General features: G+C 48.2%; 1 protein-coding gene across 1 annotated transcript in view; it reads left to right on the forward strand.

The window, feature by feature from the left end:
• The window catches only part of LOC117869913 (natural killer cell receptor 2B4-like), a 30,715-nt gene extending 9,699 nt beyond the window's left edge, over positions 1 to 21,016 (forward strand). The window contains exons 2-9 of the mRNA XM_034757016.1: positions 4,352 to 4,672; positions 4,763 to 5,059; positions 10,012 to 10,122; positions 10,657 to 10,730; positions 14,232 to 14,297; positions 16,410 to 16,445; positions 17,938 to 17,997; positions 19,117 to 21,016. Coding sequence (XP_034612907.1) covers positions 4,352 to 4,672; positions 4,763 to 5,059; positions 10,012 to 10,122; positions 10,657 to 10,730; positions 14,232 to 14,297; positions 16,410 to 16,445; positions 17,938 to 17,997; positions 19,117 to 19,197 — 1,046 coding nt within the window. The 3' untranslated portion in view covers positions 19,198 to 21,016. The remainder of the gene's footprint in view (positions 1 to 4,351; positions 4,673 to 4,762; positions 5,060 to 10,011; positions 10,123 to 10,656; positions 10,731 to 14,231; positions 14,298 to 16,409; positions 16,446 to 17,937; positions 17,998 to 19,116) is intronic.
• Positions 21,017 to 21,638: the final 622 nt, after the last annotated feature.

Consider the following 21,638-nt stretch of genomic DNA (forward strand, 5'->3'; position numbering starts at 1 on the left):
AAAGCTTATTCCCAAATAAGTTTGTTAGTCTCTAAGGTGCCGTTGTTTTTACCCTAGGTCAGTTGCACTGGTATCTTAACCCAAAGACAACTCTTGTAACCAATCCTGTAACAACCTAACTAAAGGTTTGCTAACTAGGAAAAAGAAATGAGTGTTATTGACAAGGTTAAAGCAGGTGAACATACACAAAGGGCAATAGATGTGTCGTTAATAAGCAAACTTGTACGTCCTTAATGGCTAACCAAGCCAAGCAGCTTGGGGGATCTCTTACTTATGTTTAGGAATCTTTGCCCCTCAGACTCCAGACAGCATAAAGACACCAATTTCTCCTAAACAGGCATTTGTACTCCCTTCCCCCCACATGACGTGGGCTTGCACATGTCCCCTCTTCAGAGGTGTGGGGGAAGCAAAATCAACAAAGGCTTCTATCCACAGCGGTTTGTCTGGTGTCTGTACACCTTGTGGTGGTGGGGAGGAGAGAACCCTGCTTGTGGTAAACTAGCATTTTGCACTTCATATTGCTTCTCTCCTGACTGGGGGGGATCTACAGACTCAGCAAATGATTTTAGTTACAGAGCAAACATTAGAACATCACCTTCGGGCATGGGAGACAGATATTCTAAGTAGGATTAAAACATGCAGCATCCTACAAGCATTCCATAAAGTCTGGACACATTTTTATGACTCTGCTATCGATGGTAATAACACTAACACACAGGCGAGTTTCCCGCTATGCATTTGTCGGCGTTCAGGGAGGCCTAGGGGCCTGGGCATGAGCTGTGAAAGAGATAGGCGCAGCAAGGGGCAAGCTGATGTGCTTTGGGGAAGCATATGCAGAAGTATCACATCACGGAACAGAGAGGTGATTGTGTGTTTCTCGGTTCAGTGTTGGATAATTCAGTACAGGAGAGTTTACAAACTGAAGGGAATTCATGGACAAGCAGCACAAATTATCTAGGGGCCAGAAAAACTCATTTGTCAGGAGAGGTTAAAAGCGCTAAACATTTCAGGCCCGAGTTTCATTTTCACAAAGGCCCCTTTATATCACGCTGGCCGTGTTAAAGGGGCTGTAAGTAGATGTAAATTACAGATGGTCCCACTTTAAGGCTGTTTTATGCTGGCAGAGGGGTGTAAAGGGGCCTTAGGGTAAATGAGAATCAGGCCCATCGCTGTGCGCTATCCATGGATAGGGCTCTGGAGTGGGAGCGAGCGAGAGCAGATCTTCATCTGGGGTAAACTGACATAGCTCCATTGCCTGCAATGGAGATGCGTTTTCTGATTGACACCAGCTGCGGATCTGCCTCCCCTCCCCCTTCCAGGTTCCGTTCCCAGCTCCACAACGATGCATAGTGTCAGTCACTTCCCTGCTCCGTGCCTCAGTTTCCCCACCTGTAAAATGAGGATAATGATGATCAATGGATGAAAAGCCCTCTACGAAAAACGGGTTCTTATTTATTACAATATTCAGTTTTTTAAAGAGTAACCCTAAGTTTTGGTGTCATACTGAGCATGGGACAATACTTATTCTAGCGTCTTCCTTTTGATCGTTCTCATGTAATTCAACCTTGTCCTTGTGGCTATTTATGTAAAAGTGTGTGGGGAAGAGAGGGCAGGGTGTGTGTGTTAACTAGGGCTGCCAATAGGATTGTCCTGGAGAGTCTCCAGGAATTCAAGATTAATCTTTAATTAAAGATTGTCATGTGCTGAAACCTTCAGAAAAATGTCCAACCCCAGGAATACCTCCAACCCCAATGGCAACCCTAGTGTAAAGCTAACACGGACTGCTCTGCTTTGGAGAATGCGTCTCGGGGAGAGACTGACCTGTGAGTTAAATGCGCTGAGCGGAAGATACACAGAGGCGTTAGCACAGACCACAGTGTTATTCTAAGCCAGGCCGGCTCGAGGCAGCAGCTAAGTGTGTGATTCACTGTACAGTGGCCAGCCCTGGGTCCTGTGGGCTGAAGTGAGACCTCACTTCTACGTAGGCCCCGTGCTAGGCTGCTGTCCGGGAGTCAGTTTTACTGAAAGGCTGAGTCCTCTACGCCACTGAGCCACCACGAGGCTGCTGGAAACGGGCAGCTGAGGGTTCTCCCTGTTTCAGGGGAAGTCTTGGGTAGGGAGTGTGTCAGGGAGGACCGGGGAGGGGGCATGCCAGGTTCAGGAGGGGGTGGGGCAGAGCCCACAAAGCTCCGACAGATGCTTGGTGGCACAGGGTAAGTTAGAGCAGCCTTGAAGCTGATCTAAGTTACGCCACAGACCATTCCAGTCTCTGGGATGCCCAAGATAAGCAGAGTGGAAAGGTCCCATGTACCCCCCCGCCCCCAGTGCTGAGCCAAATAGAAATTGAGCACAACTGAGAACTGAGCCCTGAACATCAGAATCTTATTTATACTCTCAGGCCGCGTAAAGGGGCCTCGGTGGGTGACCAGACAGCAAATGTGAAAAATCGTGATGGGAGTAGGGGTAATGGGAGCCTATATAAGAAAAAGACCCAAAAATTGGGACTGTCCCTATAAAATCGGTGTGAATGACACTCAGGCCCTCTATCTCCTGCTGTGGCTGCCTGCGTCCCAGGGAGTGGGTGTGGGAGGAAAGCGTCTGTAACAACAGCGCTGTCCTCGTACCGGGCACCAGGGGCAGCTCTATGTTTTTTGCCACCCCAAGCGCGGCAGTCAGGCGGCCTTCGGCGGCATGCTTGCGGGCAGTCCATTGGTCACGTGGATTCGGCGACATTTCTGCGGGTGATCTGCTGGTCCCGCACGTTTGGCGTACCCGCTGCCGAAGCCGCGGGACCGGTGGACCTCCCGCAGGCATGCCGCCGAAGGCTGCCTGAATGCCGCCCTCACGGCGACCGGCAGGCTGCCCCCCGCAGCTTGCCACACCAGGCACGCGCTTGCTGCGCTGGGGCCTGGAGCTGCCCCTGCCGGGCACAGCAGCTTCTGCCCTGCACCTTGGTGGGTGCTGCTGGAAGTGGGAGGCTGGGCTAGATGGACCAATGATCTGATCGAGTGTGGAAGCTCCGGTCCCAGCAATCCTGCTTCCCCCCCCCACACACACACTCCTTCTCTACGTGCAGCATCTGTGATGGGAAAGAGGGAAGCTGTTTAACAGCCCCATTTGCACAGACCTGTCCTTCCTCTGAGGGTCCCCAGAGCAGCTTATCTGCGCTGCTGGCTCGGAGACAATGGCACCTACTTAACCACACACAGGAAAAGGCAGATGAGCAGAAAATGCTCTCGCTCTTGGGGGTTATTTTTCAAGAGCTTTTTAGCTTGACGCTTTGCAGGAGCTGCTAGCGCCCAGGGGCTGCTCCGGGGCGGGTGTGAAAAGAGAGCGTGGGGCTCCGTGCAGCTTCTGGAGAAAGGGGTCCAAGGTACAGTCCGTAAGACCATCCCACTTGGCACTGTCTTGTAAATGAATGAAAGCTCATTTCCCAACTTAGCTGACAGACTGAAGAAAGAATCTGGGGCCTGGATGAGCCAGGGAGACTGAACATCTAGCCAGGAGTATCAGTGATGATATTCTGGTAGTCCCTAGGAGCCATCATGTGTGGCTGAGTGGTTAGAGCACTGGGATGGTTTTCAGCAGAGCTGAGTGCTTGTTCCTAGCTCTCCTGCTGAGTGAGCTTGGACAAGCCACTTCCCGTCTCTGTGCCTCAGTTTCCCCAGCTGTAAAATGGGACTAATGAAACTGACCCCCTTTGGAAAGCATGTTGAGATGTACCGATAAGAGCCAGGGGTTATTAACATGTGGGATGCTGCAGGTACACAGTCTCTGCCCCATAGACCTGACACTTTAAAGAGACAAGACAGAGATTGGAAGGAAAGGGCATCTTATGAGTAGCCCCACTTTCAGGAGGGAAATTGAAGCACAGAGTCGGGGTGAAGCAACTTGCCCAAGGTCAGCCCTGGAATCTGTGGCAGAGCTGGCAACACTGAACCCAGGTGTCCCCAGGCCTGGCTCAGTGCCTTAGCCACAAGCCTAATTCACCGCTCCAAGAAGTGTGAGACAGTGGAATGGATGGGGCTGAGGATCAGCCTCCCCAGGGACGTGGTGGAAACCCCTTTCCCCGCTACAGTGAAAAGTGGGGTGGAGCAAGGATCGAACTGGCCACGGGGGCTGACCCCACCCTGGTGCAGGTCAGTGCTGATGCACACAGCCTGGGGTGTAGCCGCTCTGTGGTGGAATAGAGGACTCCAGGCTGATCAGTTCAGTACCTTTCACCAGCACTAAATTCACGCACCCCTAAGCCAGGCCAGGAAATGATCCTGTTTTATCCCACGTTTCCCTGACAAACGCGGGACCCAATTAACCCTTCACTCACCTGTTCTGTGTACTTTTGAACCCCCAGGTTGTAAAGAAATGGAAGTGGCCGGAATTGCAGAGGAATCCGTCCAGTTACTGCCAGCGAAATTGCCGGAGCCTTGGGCAGAAATGACCTGGAAGGTTACACTAGACTCAGCACAGACGTATCGGATTGTAACATTTAATAAAACGGATCCCCCTAACCTTGGGTCATCCCCACATTTTATCAACAGAGTCACTTTCCACCCTGAGAATCTCTCACTGCAGATTGATCCCGTTAAGAAGTCAGACAGTGGCTTCTATACCTTCATAATTGACATTGGAGGAGGCCGTGAAAACATCACAAAGTTCCGTGTCTCTGTGTTTGGTGAGTAGCAAAGATCACGTTTTTCCCTAGTGTGTGTCACTGACGGCAGCCGCCTTCCTCAGCATCTCTCACCAGGGTCTCTCCTTTCAGAGCGAGTCCGGCAGCCAAACCTCATGGTGCTCTCTGCCCACGCGGAGCTCGGCCAGTGCAACGTTACCCTGTCCTGCTCGGTGCCTGGCACTGACAGAGTCACCTACGGCTGGTCCCAAGACACGTCCCAGATCCCGTCTGACCGGGACCATCAGCTCCATGGGAACCAATCCCTGCTGCACGTAGTGATTAATGCAAACAGCAGTGACGTCTTCTACCGATGTAACGCCAGTAACCGAGCCAGCTGGGCCGCAGCCACTGTAGATGTCAAATCATTGTGTGACTCCCTAGCCACAGGTAAATAGTCCTCAGCAGAATAAATGTGTGGATTTATTGTGTTCTGCAATTTACATTTGCAATGCATGGGCCTCTGGGTCTGGAACAGCCAGAGCTCTGGTGGCTAGTCACATAGGTTTCAGTGATACTGGTGTATTTCCACTAGTACGGATCTTGCTCTCTTTGACTAATAGCTCTTAAATAGCATCTTTTAGCTGGAAATCTCCAAGTCCTTGACAAAAGAGGGCAGTATCATCACCCTCATCTTACAAATGGGGAAACTGAGGCACAACACAGTGATGTAACTTGCCCACCGTCACACGGGGCAGAGGCAGCTGGAAGGGAGGTAGGGATTGTGGGATAGGTAGAGCTCTTTGGGAAACATTTCTCCCCCCTCCCCGAATACGGAGAAAATTTACACAAAATAACAAAATTGTTTCAATGTAAATTTTCCACACATTTAGACTTTTCATCAATAAACCAAAACCCGAACATTTTTGGCCAGAGCCCATATTTTTTTATTTTGGGGGTTTTTTTCCACACAAAACTCAAAATTTTCCACCGGAAGCAGATGCTCTTCATGAAAATATTTTATTTAACCAAAAAAAAAAAAAAAACCCACAACAATTTTTGGTCAAAATACATGTGAAGGAAAATTTTGGACCAGCCCTTTAGCCAGGATTGGGATTTTCAAAGGAGCTTGTGTAAATCTAGCTCCCAAACCCCAGCACAGAGGACCCTGCCAGTGAAACAGTTTAGAACAGGGTAAAGCTCGTCTGCAAAGGCAACAGGTTTTTGGGGCTGGTCCAAGCCCATGGAGTTCCTCCTGCGGGATTTAAGAACCACCACAAACTTCACGCTACCTTCTGCTCCCAGTGCAGGGGACATGTGGTCTGCACATGTTTGCAAGTAAAACCCCTGGCTAGGGAGTCGTACTGCTGAAAAGAATCTGGGGGTTACAATGGATCACAAATTGAATATGAGTCAACAACGTGATGCAGTTACCAAAAGGACTAATGTCATTCTGGGGTGTGTTAACAGGAGTGTCGTGTGTAAGACAGCAGAGGTCACTGTCCCGTTCTACTGGTCACTGGTGAGGCCTCAGTTGGAGTCCTGTGTACAGGTCTGGGTGCCGCATTTTAAGAAAGATGGAGCCAAACTGCAGAGAGTTCCGAGGAGAGCAACAAAAATGACAAACGTTTAAAAAATCCTGACCTGTGAGGAAGGATTAAAAAGCACTGAGCTTGTTTAGTCTTGAGAAAAGATGGGGGGACCTGACAGCAGTCTTTAAATATGTGAAGGGCTGTTATAAAGAGGACTGTGATCAATTGTTCTCCATGTCCATTGAAGGTAGGGCAAGAAGCAGTGGGCTTAATCTGCAGCTAGGGAGGTTTAGGTTAGATATTAGGAGAAACTTTCTAGCTCTAAGGGTCAGGGCCGTCCCTAGACATTGTGGTGTCCTACGCAGCACCCCATGGGGGAGGGGGCTGCACCCAAGGTCTGTGGGGGCAGGAGCAGGTTTGGGGCTTGCGGGGAAACCATCCCCCAGCACAAGCCGGCAGAGCGGAGTGGGTTGGGGCCAGGTCGCTCCCCTTCCTTCCGCCCGGTGATTGCAAGGCGGGCCCAACCCTGCACTCACAGGGCAGCAGGAAGAGGAGCGACCTGGCCCCAGCCCGCTCCGCTGGCTCCCAGCCTTGGGACTTGGGGGACAGGAGGAAACCGCCCCCCAGCATTCACCGGTGGTGCGGCTGTAAGCCAGCGGAATGGAGTGAGTTGGGGCCGGGTCGCTCCACTTCCCGCTACCCCGTGAGTGTGGGGTCGGGCCCGACACCTGCTGCAGTCCCCTGGAAGGAGTGGAGTGGGGGCAGGACTGGAGTGGAGGAGGGGTGGGAAGAGGGCAGAGCAGGGACAGGGCTTTGGTGAAGAGGTGGGGCGGGGGCGGAGCAGGAGTGGGGGCAGCTTTCGGGCTGGTTGCTGGAGCAGCACGCATCTGCGTAGGGCACCAGGAAATTTGGGGCACCAAATTACCTGGTGCCCTATGCAGATGCGCAGTTTGCATATGGGTAAGGATGGCCCTGCTAAGGGTAGTTAAGCTCTGGAACAGGCTGTGACGGGTTGGATCACAGAACCCCCCTTGGGAGCTGCCACCTGATGTGCCAAGACTACTTCTGCCCTTGCTTTCCCTCTGCCAGCCTGGGAATCCAGCACCCTGTCTTGCTGAGCCAGACACACCCGTCTGCTCGAACACAGTCCGAGGGTCTGAACCAAGTGCCCAAAAGCTGCAGACTTAAATGAAAACAGCTCACAGAAGTGTGCTTGTCTTTAACACTCAGATAGATGCCCAACTCCCACTGGGGTCTAAGCTCAAATAAATCTGTTTTACCCTGTATAAAGCTGATGCAGGGTAAACTCATAAATTGTTCGCCCTCTATAACACTGATAGAGAGACAAGCACAGTTGTTTGTCCCCCCAGGTATTAACACATACTCTGAGTTAATTAATAAGTAAAAAGTGATTTTATTAAATACAGACAGTAGGATTTAAGTAGTTCCAAGTAGTAACAGACAGAAAAAAGTAAGTCACCATGCAAAATAAAATAAAAGACGCAAATTTATGTCTAATCAAACTGAATACAGATAAGATCCTCACCAGTTCCAGAATGCTCCCTTTTACAGACTAATCTCCTTTTAGCCTGGGTCCAGCAATCACTCACACCCCTTGCAGTCTCTGTCCTTTGTTCCAGTTTATTTCAGTATCCTGGGGGGTGGAGAGGCTCTCTCTTCAGCCAGCTGAAGACAAAATGGAGGGGTCTCCCACGGGCTTAATAGACTTTCTTTTTGTGAGTGGAGACCCCCTCCCCTCTCCTATGCAAAGTCCAGCTCCAACATGGAGTTCTGGAGTCACCTAGGCAAGTCACATGTCCATGCATGACTCAGTTCCTTACCAGCCAAGCCACAGTCCTGGGAAAGCCCAGATGTGTACTGGTGTCTCCAAGTTCATTGTTGGCTTAAGTGTTTCCGGATTGGCCACTTACTGAGAATTGTCTTTTCTCAGGAACTGACCAACTGCTTCACTACAGCCTACTTAGAATCAAACAACTATGTAGCCAATAGTCATAACTTCGAATACAAAAATGATACATGCATACAAATAGGATTAATAGAGTAAATAGATCATAACCTTCACAGAGATATGTTACATGGCATATGTAGTATAAAACACATTCTAGCTATGTTATATATATGCATTCTTATGCATATTTCCATAAAGCCTTATGGGAGGTACCGTCACACAGGCTTCCGGGGAAATTGTGAAATCCCCATCACTGGAGGTTTTTCAGAACAGGCCGGACAAACCCCTGTCAGGGCTGGTCTGGGTTTATTTGGTCCTGCCTCAGCACAGGGGGCTGGACTTTCTGACCTCTCGAGGTCCCTTCCTGCCTGACATTGCTGGGGTTCTAGGATTCAAATAGCTCATCCCAGTAAAGGGATAGGCAGGGTTACACCTGCCATTTCAGATGTCAGTGCTCCCAGTCCCTGCTAAGGAGGGTTGAGCTGGTTCAGTCAGAGGATGGGAGACCTCGGGAAAACCAGTGGTGCTGTTCAAGGAAATAGACCTGCTGTTATTCCTCTTGATTATAAGCTCTTCAGGAAGTGTCTCTTTGCTATAATTATGATTGCGGTAGTACCTACAAAGCCCCAGTGGAACAAAACAAAACAAAATTGAAATTTCCCTCCCAAATGAAATTAAAATTCAAAAAGTTGCATTTTAGGTTGATCAAAACATTTCATTTGAATCAGATGAGAACATTGTGTTCCTATTTGACTGTTTCAACTTAAAAAAAATAAAAATAGGAGAAATTTGTTTCAGAATGAAAAGCAAAACGTTTCATTCGGAAAATGGTATGTTTTGACATCAGAGGAAAAATGAAGCATTTTGATAAAATTTCACTAAATCTATGTTGTTGTTTTTCTTCAAAAAAATGCCATTTTTGGTCAAATATTTTCAATAAAACATTTGTGACCCACTCTAGTTGCAAGTATTGTAGTGGGTGATGTCCCTATAGAACAAGCAGTGAGGAAAAGAGACCTGATTGGCCACCCAAACTGGAAATCATCCAGAGAAAAGGGGAGGGACTTTCTTTCTCTGCAATGGACTCTGGGTAGAAAAACCCTTTATAAAACTCCTGACTCCCTCTAAGCAAGAGAGTGAGAGTTGCAGGGCTGATGAGGAAACATCACCTTATCTTGAGGAACCTGGCCCGTGTAAGACATAGTAGAGAATATTTGGGGTGAGTAAACAGACTGATGTCAAAAAGTCTATTTTGTTTTTTTATTTTAAATTTTTGGTGGTTTTTTGTTTGTTTTATTTTTTGCTAAAAGTCTCTGAATTGGGCCCCGGTGATTAGCTTGGACAGCCTTGCTGCTGCACTTGGCCAGTAGCTTTCTAAGGATCTGAGTGGTATGTGTTATGAGCACATCTGTAGGAGGTGTTACAGATGGTTATATGCCATAGGCTCTTGTGATTTTGTTGCAAATCTTATGACCTTAATCATTTTCATTAAAGCCCCAACTCCTGGAGTCAGGTGACAAGGTGAGACCCTCAGCTTACTTAAACCCATTGATGGCTAGAATTTTTTTTTTTTGAGACAAACCTGAAAATATGACCCAAGTGAACTCTAAAGGATTGGAAACCAGAGAGCAAATAAAGGGGGGGGAAAAAAAAAAAAAAAACACACACCTGGATTTTGTAATCCAAACTCACAATTTTATTGAATACCAGCAGTTGGCAATATTTCTCAGCAGTCTGTTGGCCTTTATAACAATTGATCTACCATTTACTAAATCATCTACTGCCCATTAACTAACCCATCATAAACATGCTATAAAGTAGGGTGCAGAATAAGAGTCAGGAAAGGCTCTGGCATTCTGCTGTGTAACGAGAGCTCGGCTTTTCACCTTTCTCTCTTACAGACTTTTTTCAGAAAGTCCCACTGTGGGCAATTGTTGCTGCAGGGCTGGGGCTGCTGCTTCTGCTCACGGCGCTCACCCTCATCTTCCTCTGCAAGCATCGGAAGAAGCGACGTAAGTGGTTAAAAGGAAGCTCATCCAGTAGAGGAATGTTACCTTCAGGTCATGAAAGCGACTAAGATGAGAGCCACATACGGATGGCGGAGAGCTGTCTATACACGGTCAGTCCTCCCTGCTGACACCTGTTACAGCGGAGGTCAGGCTAGATGGTCACACTGGTCCTCTGACTCCATTCTGGACTGAAAATCTGACTCAGACATGAAAAATTGGCCCTGTAAATCCATAGTAACCCCCTGAAACTGCCTCTTGTCTGTTGATTTTTAAATGCTTGTCCTGATTTACTGCACTGCAGCCTGGAACTTGACCCTGGGGTAGGAGGCCAAGAGTCTTAGAGGAAATGCTAAGATCACTGGGACCAGGGTGGGTGGCTCTGGGAAACATCAGGGCTGAGGGTGATCTGTTAGTGGCAAGCTGCCCACACCCTGTGCAATGCTGAGCAGAGAGTTTTGCCTGGGGTAACTTTCATCCTGTGAGACTGGGATGCGATGGGGTCTCTTACACAAGTTGCTTTGTTCTGCCTCTTCAAAGGCTCCTGCAAAGACGGTGACTCGCCCATCACCATCTACGAGGAAGTGGAGGATGCCCGCCCCAGAAGAAACGCTGTGAGTCCCGAGGGAATCCCTTTGTTTTCCCCCTTTGTAGGCAAGGCCAGAGCAGTATTGTTACAGCTTACTCAGCTTAAAGATGGCAAAGGCTGAAATCTTTCGCAGATAGTGAGTCTCATGGAATGCCACTGTGCTTTGGCAGAAGGAACGGATATCACTGACAGCCTTCCCACCCAGATCAGCTAGAAAACCGTCCCTAGGAACATGGGGATTGCCAGACTGGATCAGACCCAGGTCCCTCTGGTCCAGTATCACGTCTGTGATAGTGGTCAGCACCAGATGCCTCTGGAAGTGGGAAGAACCCTTCTCTAGGCAGGTGTGGGATAACCTGCTATCAAGGAAGGCCTCATTTTCATCCCTAATAATCTGAGATTGGTTTAAGCCCTGAAGAGTGAGGTCTTTATCCCTTCCAAAATTCTGTTTGCATTAATTGTTATAACTCTGAATATCCTTTTTCTCCATATAAATGTCTCCCATCTCTCTTCGACTCTTAGTCACTTCTTGGCCTCAATGACATCCTGTGGGAGTGAGTTCCACAGGCTAATTATGCATTAATTGAAAAACTAGTTCCTTTTATTTGCTTTGAATGTGTCACCTTTTACTTTCATTGAGTGTCCCTGTCTCAACACAAGCACAAGGGGAGAACAGAGACTTTTTCACTAACGCCCTAGAAAGCCCCATGTAATAATACATGTGGCGGGTTGGACCCCCCCATCTGGGATGCCACCTGATGTACTGGGATTTCACTGAGCCCGCCTGCTCCACTAGCCTGGGCTCCATCTCTCTGTTTTGCTGAATTAGGCTCTCTGGTCTCTGGCAGCATGCACACAGGTAGGGACGCACTATTTGTAGAATATCACAGTCTGCAAACAGCTCTCTATGGGAAGACTCAGTTAGGAAATTGCCCAGCACTCAAGTGCAGCTCCCCTCTGGAAAGTACACCCAAAATAATATTGTCTTGCGCCGTAGAGAAATCTATACAATATAAACTCATCAATTCACCCCATCCCTCAATGTGGAGGAAGATATGCACAACTTCCCTCCCCCCAGATATGAATTGCACAAACTGGGTTTTGGAATAAACTAAAACAAGTTTATTAACTATAAAAGGTACATTGTACGTGATTATAAGAGATGGCAAACGGAACAAAGCAGATTACTGAGCAAATAAAACAAAACATGCAAACTAAGCTTAAGATCGTAAAAAGACAGGTTTCAAGAAGTAATTTCTCACCCTAAATGTTTTAGGCAAGTTGCAGAGTTCCTGGAGTTTAGAGTTCCAGTTATTTCTCTTTACAGACTGGACCCCAGTCTCAGTCTGGACTCAGCCCTTGCCTTTCCCTCAGCTCAGTTCCTTTGTCTCTTCAGATACTTTCAGCTGTCTTTCTTCTTGGGCAGGAAGGCAATGGAGAAGAGTCCTGTTTGCCTTACTCCCCAGCCTTAAATAGAATTGACGTAAGGCGGGAAGCCTTTGTTTCCAGTGGAAAAGTACCAGCTGTGTCCAAGGTGGCACTTTTTACCAGGTGACATTATCACCTGATCTTGCAGTGTCAAAGCAACCATGAAACCAGGTTTATCTGCAATGTCCACAGGAAGGAACTCCGGGAAGATGGGGATCCACATCTTCGACGATTCATTGTCTTTTTTCCTAATGGCCCATTAAGGCTGATTGCTTATTGTCTGGTGGGCGTTTCCAAGTATAATCATAGTTGTAATTGTTACATAGTTAATATTCCTAACTCCAGATACAGAAATGATACATGCATACACATTGGATAATCACATACAGTAAATTATAACTTTTCCAATGATATCTTACATGTGCCGTCTTGCATAAAATATATCTTAATTATGCCATATTCATATCATAAGTATATTTCTATAAATAATATGGAGCATCACGTCACAATGCATAACTTAGCACTTCTGTTGCTGCCTTTTACCTGTGGATTACAAAGCACTTTATGAAGTCAGGTGAACATCATTACCCCCATTTTATGGATGGGGACATTGAGGCACAGAGTGGGGGAAATGACTTGTTCAGGGTCAAAGATGACTGTGAAACCTGGGTCTCCTGATTCCCACTCCAGTGCCATTTCCCCAGGGCTGTGTATCCAGTCGGGGTGACTAAATTCCCCCTGAAGTTTTGAATGCCATAGGCATTCTTTACTTCCCATCCAAATATTTGTGTTGTGTTGCTGCATAGCTGTTAAGCAGCTGCTGCGCTCCACCCCAGAGGTGGCTGCCTTGCAGGGGTGGGGGAAGTAAATCCTGTGTATAGTGTAAACATTGCTTTGCAGTCCTGCAGGATAGAAGTGCTATAGAAATACGCTTGTTGTAAGATATGAAATAAGAAATATATTTTCCAGACAGGTGAATGGAATGTCTATCAACATGCAGGATTCATTCATAACCACCTGCTGCCACCTTCTGGCCAGTTTAGAGCGTAGCTGCTCCCTTTCTGATTTCTGATCCTCTGCTGCCCCCTGGAACTCATTTCATCTCGCTTTTCGGAGCTGCCGCAGTCTTAAAATACTTTCCCTGTATTCCTCTCGTCTTTCTTGTTTTGTTATGTTTCCCTTCTCTGTTTCTTGGATAAGCGGAGCTAATGTCAGATGAGCAATGGGTTTTTCTTAGTAAAAGTACAGATATTTAATGTATAAAAGCAACATAAAAATCAGAGGTAACACTGTTGGCTAATGTGTATATGCACCACTGTCCTCTACTGGCTGGGAATCAGAACTCACCAGTTTGTCATAGGCCCTGTGCTGCTATTGGCTAATGGGGATTTCCCTTTAGCTCAGGTTTCAGGGACGGGGACTTCTTAGCAGGAGGACTCTGAGCTCTACCCCTGCTGTTACTGAGACGTTCTGGGTGACCACAGATTTGTTAGTGATCGCTGAAGGCCTGACCAAATAAGCAAATGGGCTGCTGCCTTCCAAACAAGCTGTAGGTGATGGAGCTACCCCTCCCAGAGGGAATGACCAGACTGAACCTTGTGGTCTGGAGGGCATGTTTGTCTGTGGAAAGGTTGTCATGACTTGAGTCCCCTCCGGTCAGTTTTTAGTCTGCACCATTGTGGCCTATCCACGCTGTATGTCTTGGCTTTGTGAGTTGAGCTTTAAGGAGAGATGGTATCCAATGCTTTATGAAACCCCAAAGAGATTCATTCTACCGCAGTCTCGCCCTCCACTTCTCTTGTATCTGCTTTTTAAATAAAGCTGATCACGTTTTTTCGGCGTGACTTCTTCTTTGCAGTCCCCCAGCGCTGCTTGTCGTCCATCATCCTCTAGCAACCTGATTCAGAGCTCATTGAAGTCAGTGGAATGGTTCCTGTTGATTTCGTTGCACCTTGGATTTGGCCCCAAAGGGTGGTTGAATTTTATTCTCTTAGCAGTTGAGCCAGTGATCCTGATTGAAGAAACAGGAAGGAAATAAATCCCTTATTTTTTCCCCCCATGACTAAGATAACCCAATTGTTGTTTTTCCCCTGTACAGAATGGAAATGCACAGAACAGAAGTGTAGGAAACACCATCTACGCTGAGATCAACTGCAACCCGCAAGTAAGTGCCCAGTGGTCCTCCCAAGCCAGGTTCACTCTGCTGCCTTCAAACCGTAGGTTTTGTTTTACATCAAGCTACTCCATGGGCAGGCATATGGATGAAGAGTCACCTCTCGGGCCTGTGGGACCAGAGCCTCTACCGGTGTAAATTGACATCGCTCCATTGATTTTTGTGGTTTTGATGGAGCGATAACAATTTACGCTAGCTGAGGATCTGGCCAATGGTTCTTGAAGAATCATAGCAATGCCATGCTGGAAAGGCCCTTGAGAGCTCAAGTCCAGCTCCCTGCGCTGAGGCAGGGCCAAATAACCCAAGAACCACCCCTTGTCCAACCTGTTCTGAAAAACCTCCAGTGATGGGGATTCCACAACCTCCCTCAGAAACCTATTCCAGAGCTCCGCTCCCCTGAGAGTTTTTAGAAAGCTTTTCCTACTAGCTAACCTGTTGCCTGACTTGTTGAGTGGTTATTGATTATATTGACTTCAGAATTTCCAGTTGATCAGTGATTAGATTTGAGGTTTGAAAGGTTCTAGTCCCGGTATCAGCACAACAGAATGAAGTTCAGTGTCTGGTTGGGAACTCGGACATGCACAATGACCACACTCACCTGAATGTTCCTATCCTGAAATATCCACAGCTGGTTTCTGTTCCTATTCCTGATCTCATTTTACACCCAAAATCCCCTAAACACAATATTCTCAGTTCCCTGATAGCTCAGGGTTACTGTTGGGTAATCAGGGGCCACTCTATGTATTTTGCCACCCCAAGCACGGCAGTCAGGCAGCCTTCGGCGGCGCACCTGTGGGAGGTCTGCCAGTCCCGCGCCTTCGGTGAACCCGCCACCGAATTGCCACCGAATACCCTGTGGGTAACTCACTTATGCTCAGGCTCAGAGGCCTCCAAGCCTTATGCTAACTACTAAAGGGAAATATCTTGCAGGTGTAGACCTGTGGGTTCCTCACATCACTGCCCCATAAAATACCTTCAGGATAGTTCTATGAGCTAGAGCCTGGAATCTCTCTTGCTGCAGATTAAGCCCGTTACTACTTGCTGTACCTTCAGTGGACATGGAGAACCATTCAGCCCGTCCTCTAACAGCCCTTCACAGATTAATCCTGCCTAGGGGTTTTTTAAACCTATGAAAGGTCAGGTTTTCTAGATCTCTTATCATTTTTGTTGCTCTCCTCTGGTCACTCTCTCCAGCTTGTCCACATCTTTCCTAAAGTGTGCGGCACCAGAACTGGACACAATACTCTAACTGAGGCCTCCCCAGTACTGAACAATTTATCTTCTGTGTCTTTCTTACAACATGCTGTTAACACACCCCAGAATATTGGCTTTTTTTTTTTTTTTTTTTGGAAGGTGCATCACATCGGTGGCTCGTATTAAATTTGTGATCCACTGTAACCTCCAGATCCCCTTCAGTAGTTGTACCACCTCCCCATTTTATAGTTGTGCATTTGATTTCCCTGCCCCCCACCTTCCTAACTGAAGTACTTTGCACTTGGCTTTATTGAATTTCACTTGTTGAATTCAGACCAGTTCTCCAATTTTGAATTCTCCGTTTTGAATTCGAATTCTCCGCAGTGCTTGCAACTCCTCTCCGCTTGGTGTCATCTGCAGATTTTATAAGCACACTCTCCACTCCCGTATCCAAGTCACTAAGGAAAATATTGACTAGTACCAGGCCCAGGATTGGCCCCTGTGGGCCCCCCAGATACGCCCTCCCGTTCTGACAGTGAACCATTGATAACCATTGATTACCTTCAATCCATAACGTTTTTGCTCGGTTCAAGTTCTAATCTAACTAATTCTCTCCTTGAACAGCCCCTGATAAAGGGCTGTGTTCTAGTGGTTTGTGCTAGTCCTTGGGATACCTAGTCTTGAATCCCAGCTCTCCAGCTGACTCACTGGGTGAGTGAAGTGTTCTGAGAGCTAACAACCAGAAGCACTACCTTGTTGTTAGTACAAGGATCCTTGGGTCAGGTCCTCAGCAGGTGTGCATTTTGCATAGCTCCACTGAAGTCAATAGAACTATGCTGACCTACACCAGCTGGGCCCTTTGTCCATCATTTGCTCTTCACTGATGTTGATTGTCTTGACTTTCCCCAGGTCGGAGACGTCACGGTGTACGCTGCTGTCCAGAGGGTGAGTCTGTCTTGCTGTGGTGGTAGCCGTATCTGGGCAAGCCACAGCGAATGGCCGTATGGGGTTCTGCAAAGGTTTTCATCCTACATGGTTGGGCCCACTAGTGTGTGAAGGGTAAACTTTCAAGGGGCTTGGCAGGATTTCCCATCCATGTTAATGGGAGTTGGCAGTGTTGCTGTAGCCCTGTCGGTCCCAGGATATATGAGATCAGATGGGGGAGGTCGTCTCTTTTTATTGGACCATCCTCCATTGGTGGAAGAGACGAGCTTCCCAGCTCCACCGAACTCCTCTTCAGGAGCAGGTCTGGGGATGCCCATCAGTGTGCGAGCTAAATACAAGTTGGGGCGGATTGTTAAGCATAAGGGGTCAGACATGTGGTAGGAGGCCCCCTGAAATGGAGCAGGCAAAAAGGATGAGTTTGTTATACAAAGGGGGTTTGAAGGGGCCATTAAAGGTCAGCAGGTAGGTGTGTTACACATTGGTGACCTGGACTGGAGCACTGCATGATTTGCACCTCTAGGCTGTGGTTTGCAAAGGGCCCTAAGGGAGTTAGACACATGCAGTGAGATTTCCAAAGGTATTTAGGGACCTAATGATGCAGATAAGTGGCTAGTGGGATTTTCAAAAGCTTAGGCACCATCTGCATTTTTAGGCTCTTAAATACCTTTGAAAATCTGGCCCCAACTTCCATTGACTTAGGCCCCTTTGAAAATCCAAATTGTAAAGGTTGGAGGGCAACATTTTCAAAGGCACCTAATGACTTAGATGGTCCCCACTGGGACTTGTGCTGCTGACGTTAACAGTGAAGTCCTGATCCTGCTGAAGTCAGTGGAGCCAGGATTTCATCCCATCCTCTAACCCTGAAGGCTCGGCTAAGTCCCACTGCCAGTCGATGGAGTCCTGCTCCTACGTCGCGTAGGTGCTTTTGAAAATCCCAGAGTCTAACACACGGGTGGACCCTGGGTTGGGCATTATCAATGGTGGAGGGATCGTTTTGCCCACATGCAATCCCCAGATAGCCCCACACCAGCAGTTACATAACTATTGATAACATGGCCTTAGCCAGTCCCGTGCGTGGAGGAGGCAGAACAGGAGTTGGGACTGAGGTGAGCATGCAGATGTTTGTTGGGCTTGGCACACAAATCTCCACCAGCCTTGAAGGGGTCACAGGGGAAGCACTTAGCACTTGGCAGGATCTGGCCCTTCGCATGCCTGGCTTTACTTTACCATTCTGCGCCCTGCAGCCCATCCAACAGGGGCATGAACTGTGCTATTTAGGTTCCTGTCCCTTTGGAGCGTTACCTTTCCTGATGGAATAAGAGCCCTTTGCAGCCCTCATTCCCTGATGGCTTTGTCGGTGACGAATGGCGAGGCAGACTGATTGCCGAGTAACAATGGTTCGCACGTGTCTTTGCTAGAGCGTGGCAGGGAAGCTGGGGTTTATTGCCTGGCTTACGGATGTTATAATCAACCGTCTCGCTCTGCTTCACAGCCTCCTTCTGTCAAGAAGAAGAAAATCAACCCGTCCTTCATCTCGACCATCTACGCGGAGGTAAGGGGTCCAATCCTGCCACATTGAACCCTTGTGGTGCTCGAGGGACAATGAGCCCTATCGGTAGCTGAATGTCCCCTCCCCCACGCCCCACCAGAGCTAAGAGAGGCCACTAACCTCAGGGCAAAATGCTAGTTTTGTCCCCGTGACCCACTCCCCATGGTGGGGAGAGGGAGGGAGCATTTACCCCTCCTCCAGCTCTTCAAAGGGATGAAAAGAGGAAAATCCCACACAGGCATGGGCCAAGTTCCCTGCTGGTGTAAACCAGCTGTAATTCCATTACATCTGCTGTCACCCTGGTTTCAATGGGCACAGATCCCGAGCTGGGGTAAAATGAGCCACCCCTCCCCTGGAGTCTAGGGCCGGGATAGATTCTCACCTGGTGTAAGTAGATGCAGTCCAGGCTGACTTATGCCAGCTGAAGATCTGGCCCCACATGTTTATTTCTCCTGCCTGGGGCCTGATTCTTCCCCTGCTGGGCGTGAGCAGCTTCCACTCGCTCTGCTGACAGCGACTCCTCTCCGGCTGCAGCTCCATTTCAAAGCAGGGTGAGGCAGTCCTGCTCTCGCAGAGCCTGCGCTGGCGCAGTCTGACCCTGTTCTGTCGAAGGAACCTCAGTAGCTGCTATTCCCTGCAGCCTGTTCTCCAGGGCTCTGTCCCTTCCACCAGGCGAGCCAGCTAACGTGGACTGACGCTTGCAGCAAGTGGTCTGGCTTTGGCTTCGAAAGCATTGCTGAATGACCCGCTAATTACAAAGTGAATGATGCAAGAACAGAATCATCAGTCTTGCGTCACCGGCTTGCCACTGATACCAATGAACATCTTTGTTAAAATTCAGGGCCAGGGTCCCCATCTGCTGTACATCGGCTCCAGTTTCCTTTTCACAGACATGCTGGGCTCATCTCCCATCCAAACACTGACCTTGTCACTCCCCATCAGTGCTTGCATTTGACGTGGCTAATTTCCTTACAAAAATTCTTATCCAGCCTCATGGACCTGTCTTCTCCTCCTCCTCCCCCCAAGGATTGTAAAATCAGTAGATTTGGTGCCTCTGGGGGGGTTGAGTTTGATGTGATTTCCTGTTATTGAAGCACATTAAGGTAGCTGGTTTTCTTGTAGGTTCAAGACGCCCCTTCCAGACCCAGGCATCCTCAAAAGCAGCGCTCATCTTCACCTAATCCTGGGCATCTGTATTCCTAGCTTCCGCAGCCCCTCGCGGCAGGACACAACCTTCCTTTCTTTAAAGGCCTTTTCCCCGTGGAGCGACTCCTTGCTGATGGACAGACCTCCACCTGTGCAGCTAAGCACAGCTTTGATCTGACCAGCTTGGATGTACAAGACTTGGGGTTCTTCCTCCTTGCACTCAGAGCAGAAATATCACAATAACAGCATCTTCATTCGTATCGTGCAGTCCTAGGCCAAACCATGAAGGCTCATTGAAAACAAATACAGAGGGAGCAGAGAACAGATACCACAACCTTTTCTTTCTTTGGGAAAGGTTGTTTGAGAAGATTTGATGTGCAAAGATGGTTGGTTTGGGGGTATTTTTTGTTAATTTCAACTGGTTCAACACTCCTTTGCAGTTTGCACGCAGGGATGTGTATAGATTTAATTGCATTAACAGGCATTGTGGGTTAATTAGCTTATTTATAGCTTTAAAAATATAGCTAAGCAGGACAGATGTAGGGTGTAACCTACCCTAATGCTAGTGTAAGTCAGGAGTAACTCCACTGAAGTCAGCTAGGGCAGATAATCTGTTGGTGTAAATCAACAGAGCTCCAAGTTACAGCTGTGTAAAACCAGGGTAAGTGAGAAGAGATTCAGCCCCTACTCTTCAGGGAGGTGTCTAGGCCAGGGGGCAGGGAATGGCACTGGAATTTGAGGTTAAAAATTTTGGTGACTGAGTTGCGTAAGAGCTGAGACACAGGTCTCGCATCACTCAGGTGAGGAAGAAGATGACTATTAACAATTGTTTTATTTTGCACAAGACTAATACAAGTGGATACCATCAGGTGCAATTTAGGCAGAAATTGTTTTGTTTTTTAAAAAAAGGTATTTTACAAAACCAAAGATCAATAGAAATATATCAAGATTTAAAAAAAAAAATCTCAATCTTACACTGCAATAGTTTGAGCCCAGTGTCTTGTTAGAGTGAGCAAGAGTCAAACTGACTAGAAACAAAGGTGAAACTGACCAGCCAGGTTTGTCCTGGCTGAGAGAAATGCAAACCAGCAGAATAGAGAGAATCAAGAGGAAGTTTTGAACCTTCCTGTGACTTGCATCAACTTGGTGGAAAAGGCAAGGAAACTTGTGTTTAAAAGTAGAGCAAGAGTGAGGAAGGATAGCCCAATGGGTAGGGCACTGCCATAGCTTCTAGTGTGACCTTTGTGTAAGTCCTTTAGTCTCTCTCTCTCTCTCCTCCCATTTCCCACATCTACAATGGGGATAACAGCACTGCCTTGCCTGCTGGGTAGGGTGATCGGATGTCCCAATTTTATACGAACAGTCCTGATTTTTGGGTCTTTTTCTTATATAGGCTCCTATTACCCCCACCCCCTGTCCTGATTTTTCACATTTGCTGTCTGGTCACCCTAGTTAAACTCCATAATCTTCCTGGGTTTTTTCTAATGCAAATAAGCATATCAGTTTCCATAAAACACACATTTAGAAAAACAGAACAACGCCTGCCATTGGTGAAATGAGACAAATTATGGGCAATAAAATCTCAGTACCGTGAGAAAAAGGGGAAAATAAAAGTCTATTTATGCAGATATCATCTATCTATTTATCCATCATTAACTCATCCAGAGGTGAGGGCTCTGTTGTGGGAGAGGGTTGGTGGGGTTCTGTGGCCTGCGATGGGCAGGAGGTCCTACTAGATTAGTGGTTTTCAAACTGTGGGTCGCAACCTAGTACTGTGTTGCAGAATGTAAGGCACTGGGTTGTGGTGGCTCTGGTGAGCACCGGTGATCGAGCCGTTGAAAGTCCTGTCGGCAGTCCTGTCCAGCAAAGGCAGGCTAGTCCCTACCTGTTCCAACACTGCGCTGCATCCCAGAAGCGGCCAGCAGCAGGTCTGGCTCCTAGGCGGGGCCGGAGCACAGGGCTCCACGCACTGCCCCCACCCTGAGCACCAGCTCCATGCTCCCATTGGCTGGGAACCAACCAAGGGGAGCTGGGGGGGGCGGTGCCTGCAGGCGAGAGCCACGCAGAGCCACTTGTATGCCTCTGTCTAGGAGCTGGACCTGCTGCTGGCCGCTTCTGCGATGCCAGGACAGGCATGAAGCCTGCCTTAGCACCCCCCGCTGTGCCGCTGACCAGGAGCTGCCCAAGGTAAACCCGTGCCCCCATCCCCTGCCCCAGCCCTGAGCTCCCCCCCAAACCCAGAGCCTCTTCCTGCACCCCAAACCCCTCATCCCCAGCCCAGAGCCCTGACCCCCTCCCGTACCCTACTCCCCAGCCCAGAGACACCTCCTGCACCCTGAACCCCTCATTCCCAGCTGCATTGGATAGCAGGCATCAACAATTTTCTTCAGCTGGGTCGCAAGAAAAAAAGTTTGAAAACCACTGCACTAGATGATCATGACGGTCTCTTCTAACCTAAAGTCTATCAGTCTGTGGGCAGGGGCTTGACTATCCATCGC

Source organism: Trachemys scripta, chromosome 24 (assembly GCF_013100865.1).
Source record: "Trachemys scripta elegans isolate TJP31775 chromosome 24, CAS_Tse_1.0, whole genome shotgun sequence".
Taxonomy (NCBI): domain Eukaryota; kingdom Metazoa; phylum Chordata; order Testudines; family Emydidae; genus Trachemys; species Trachemys scripta.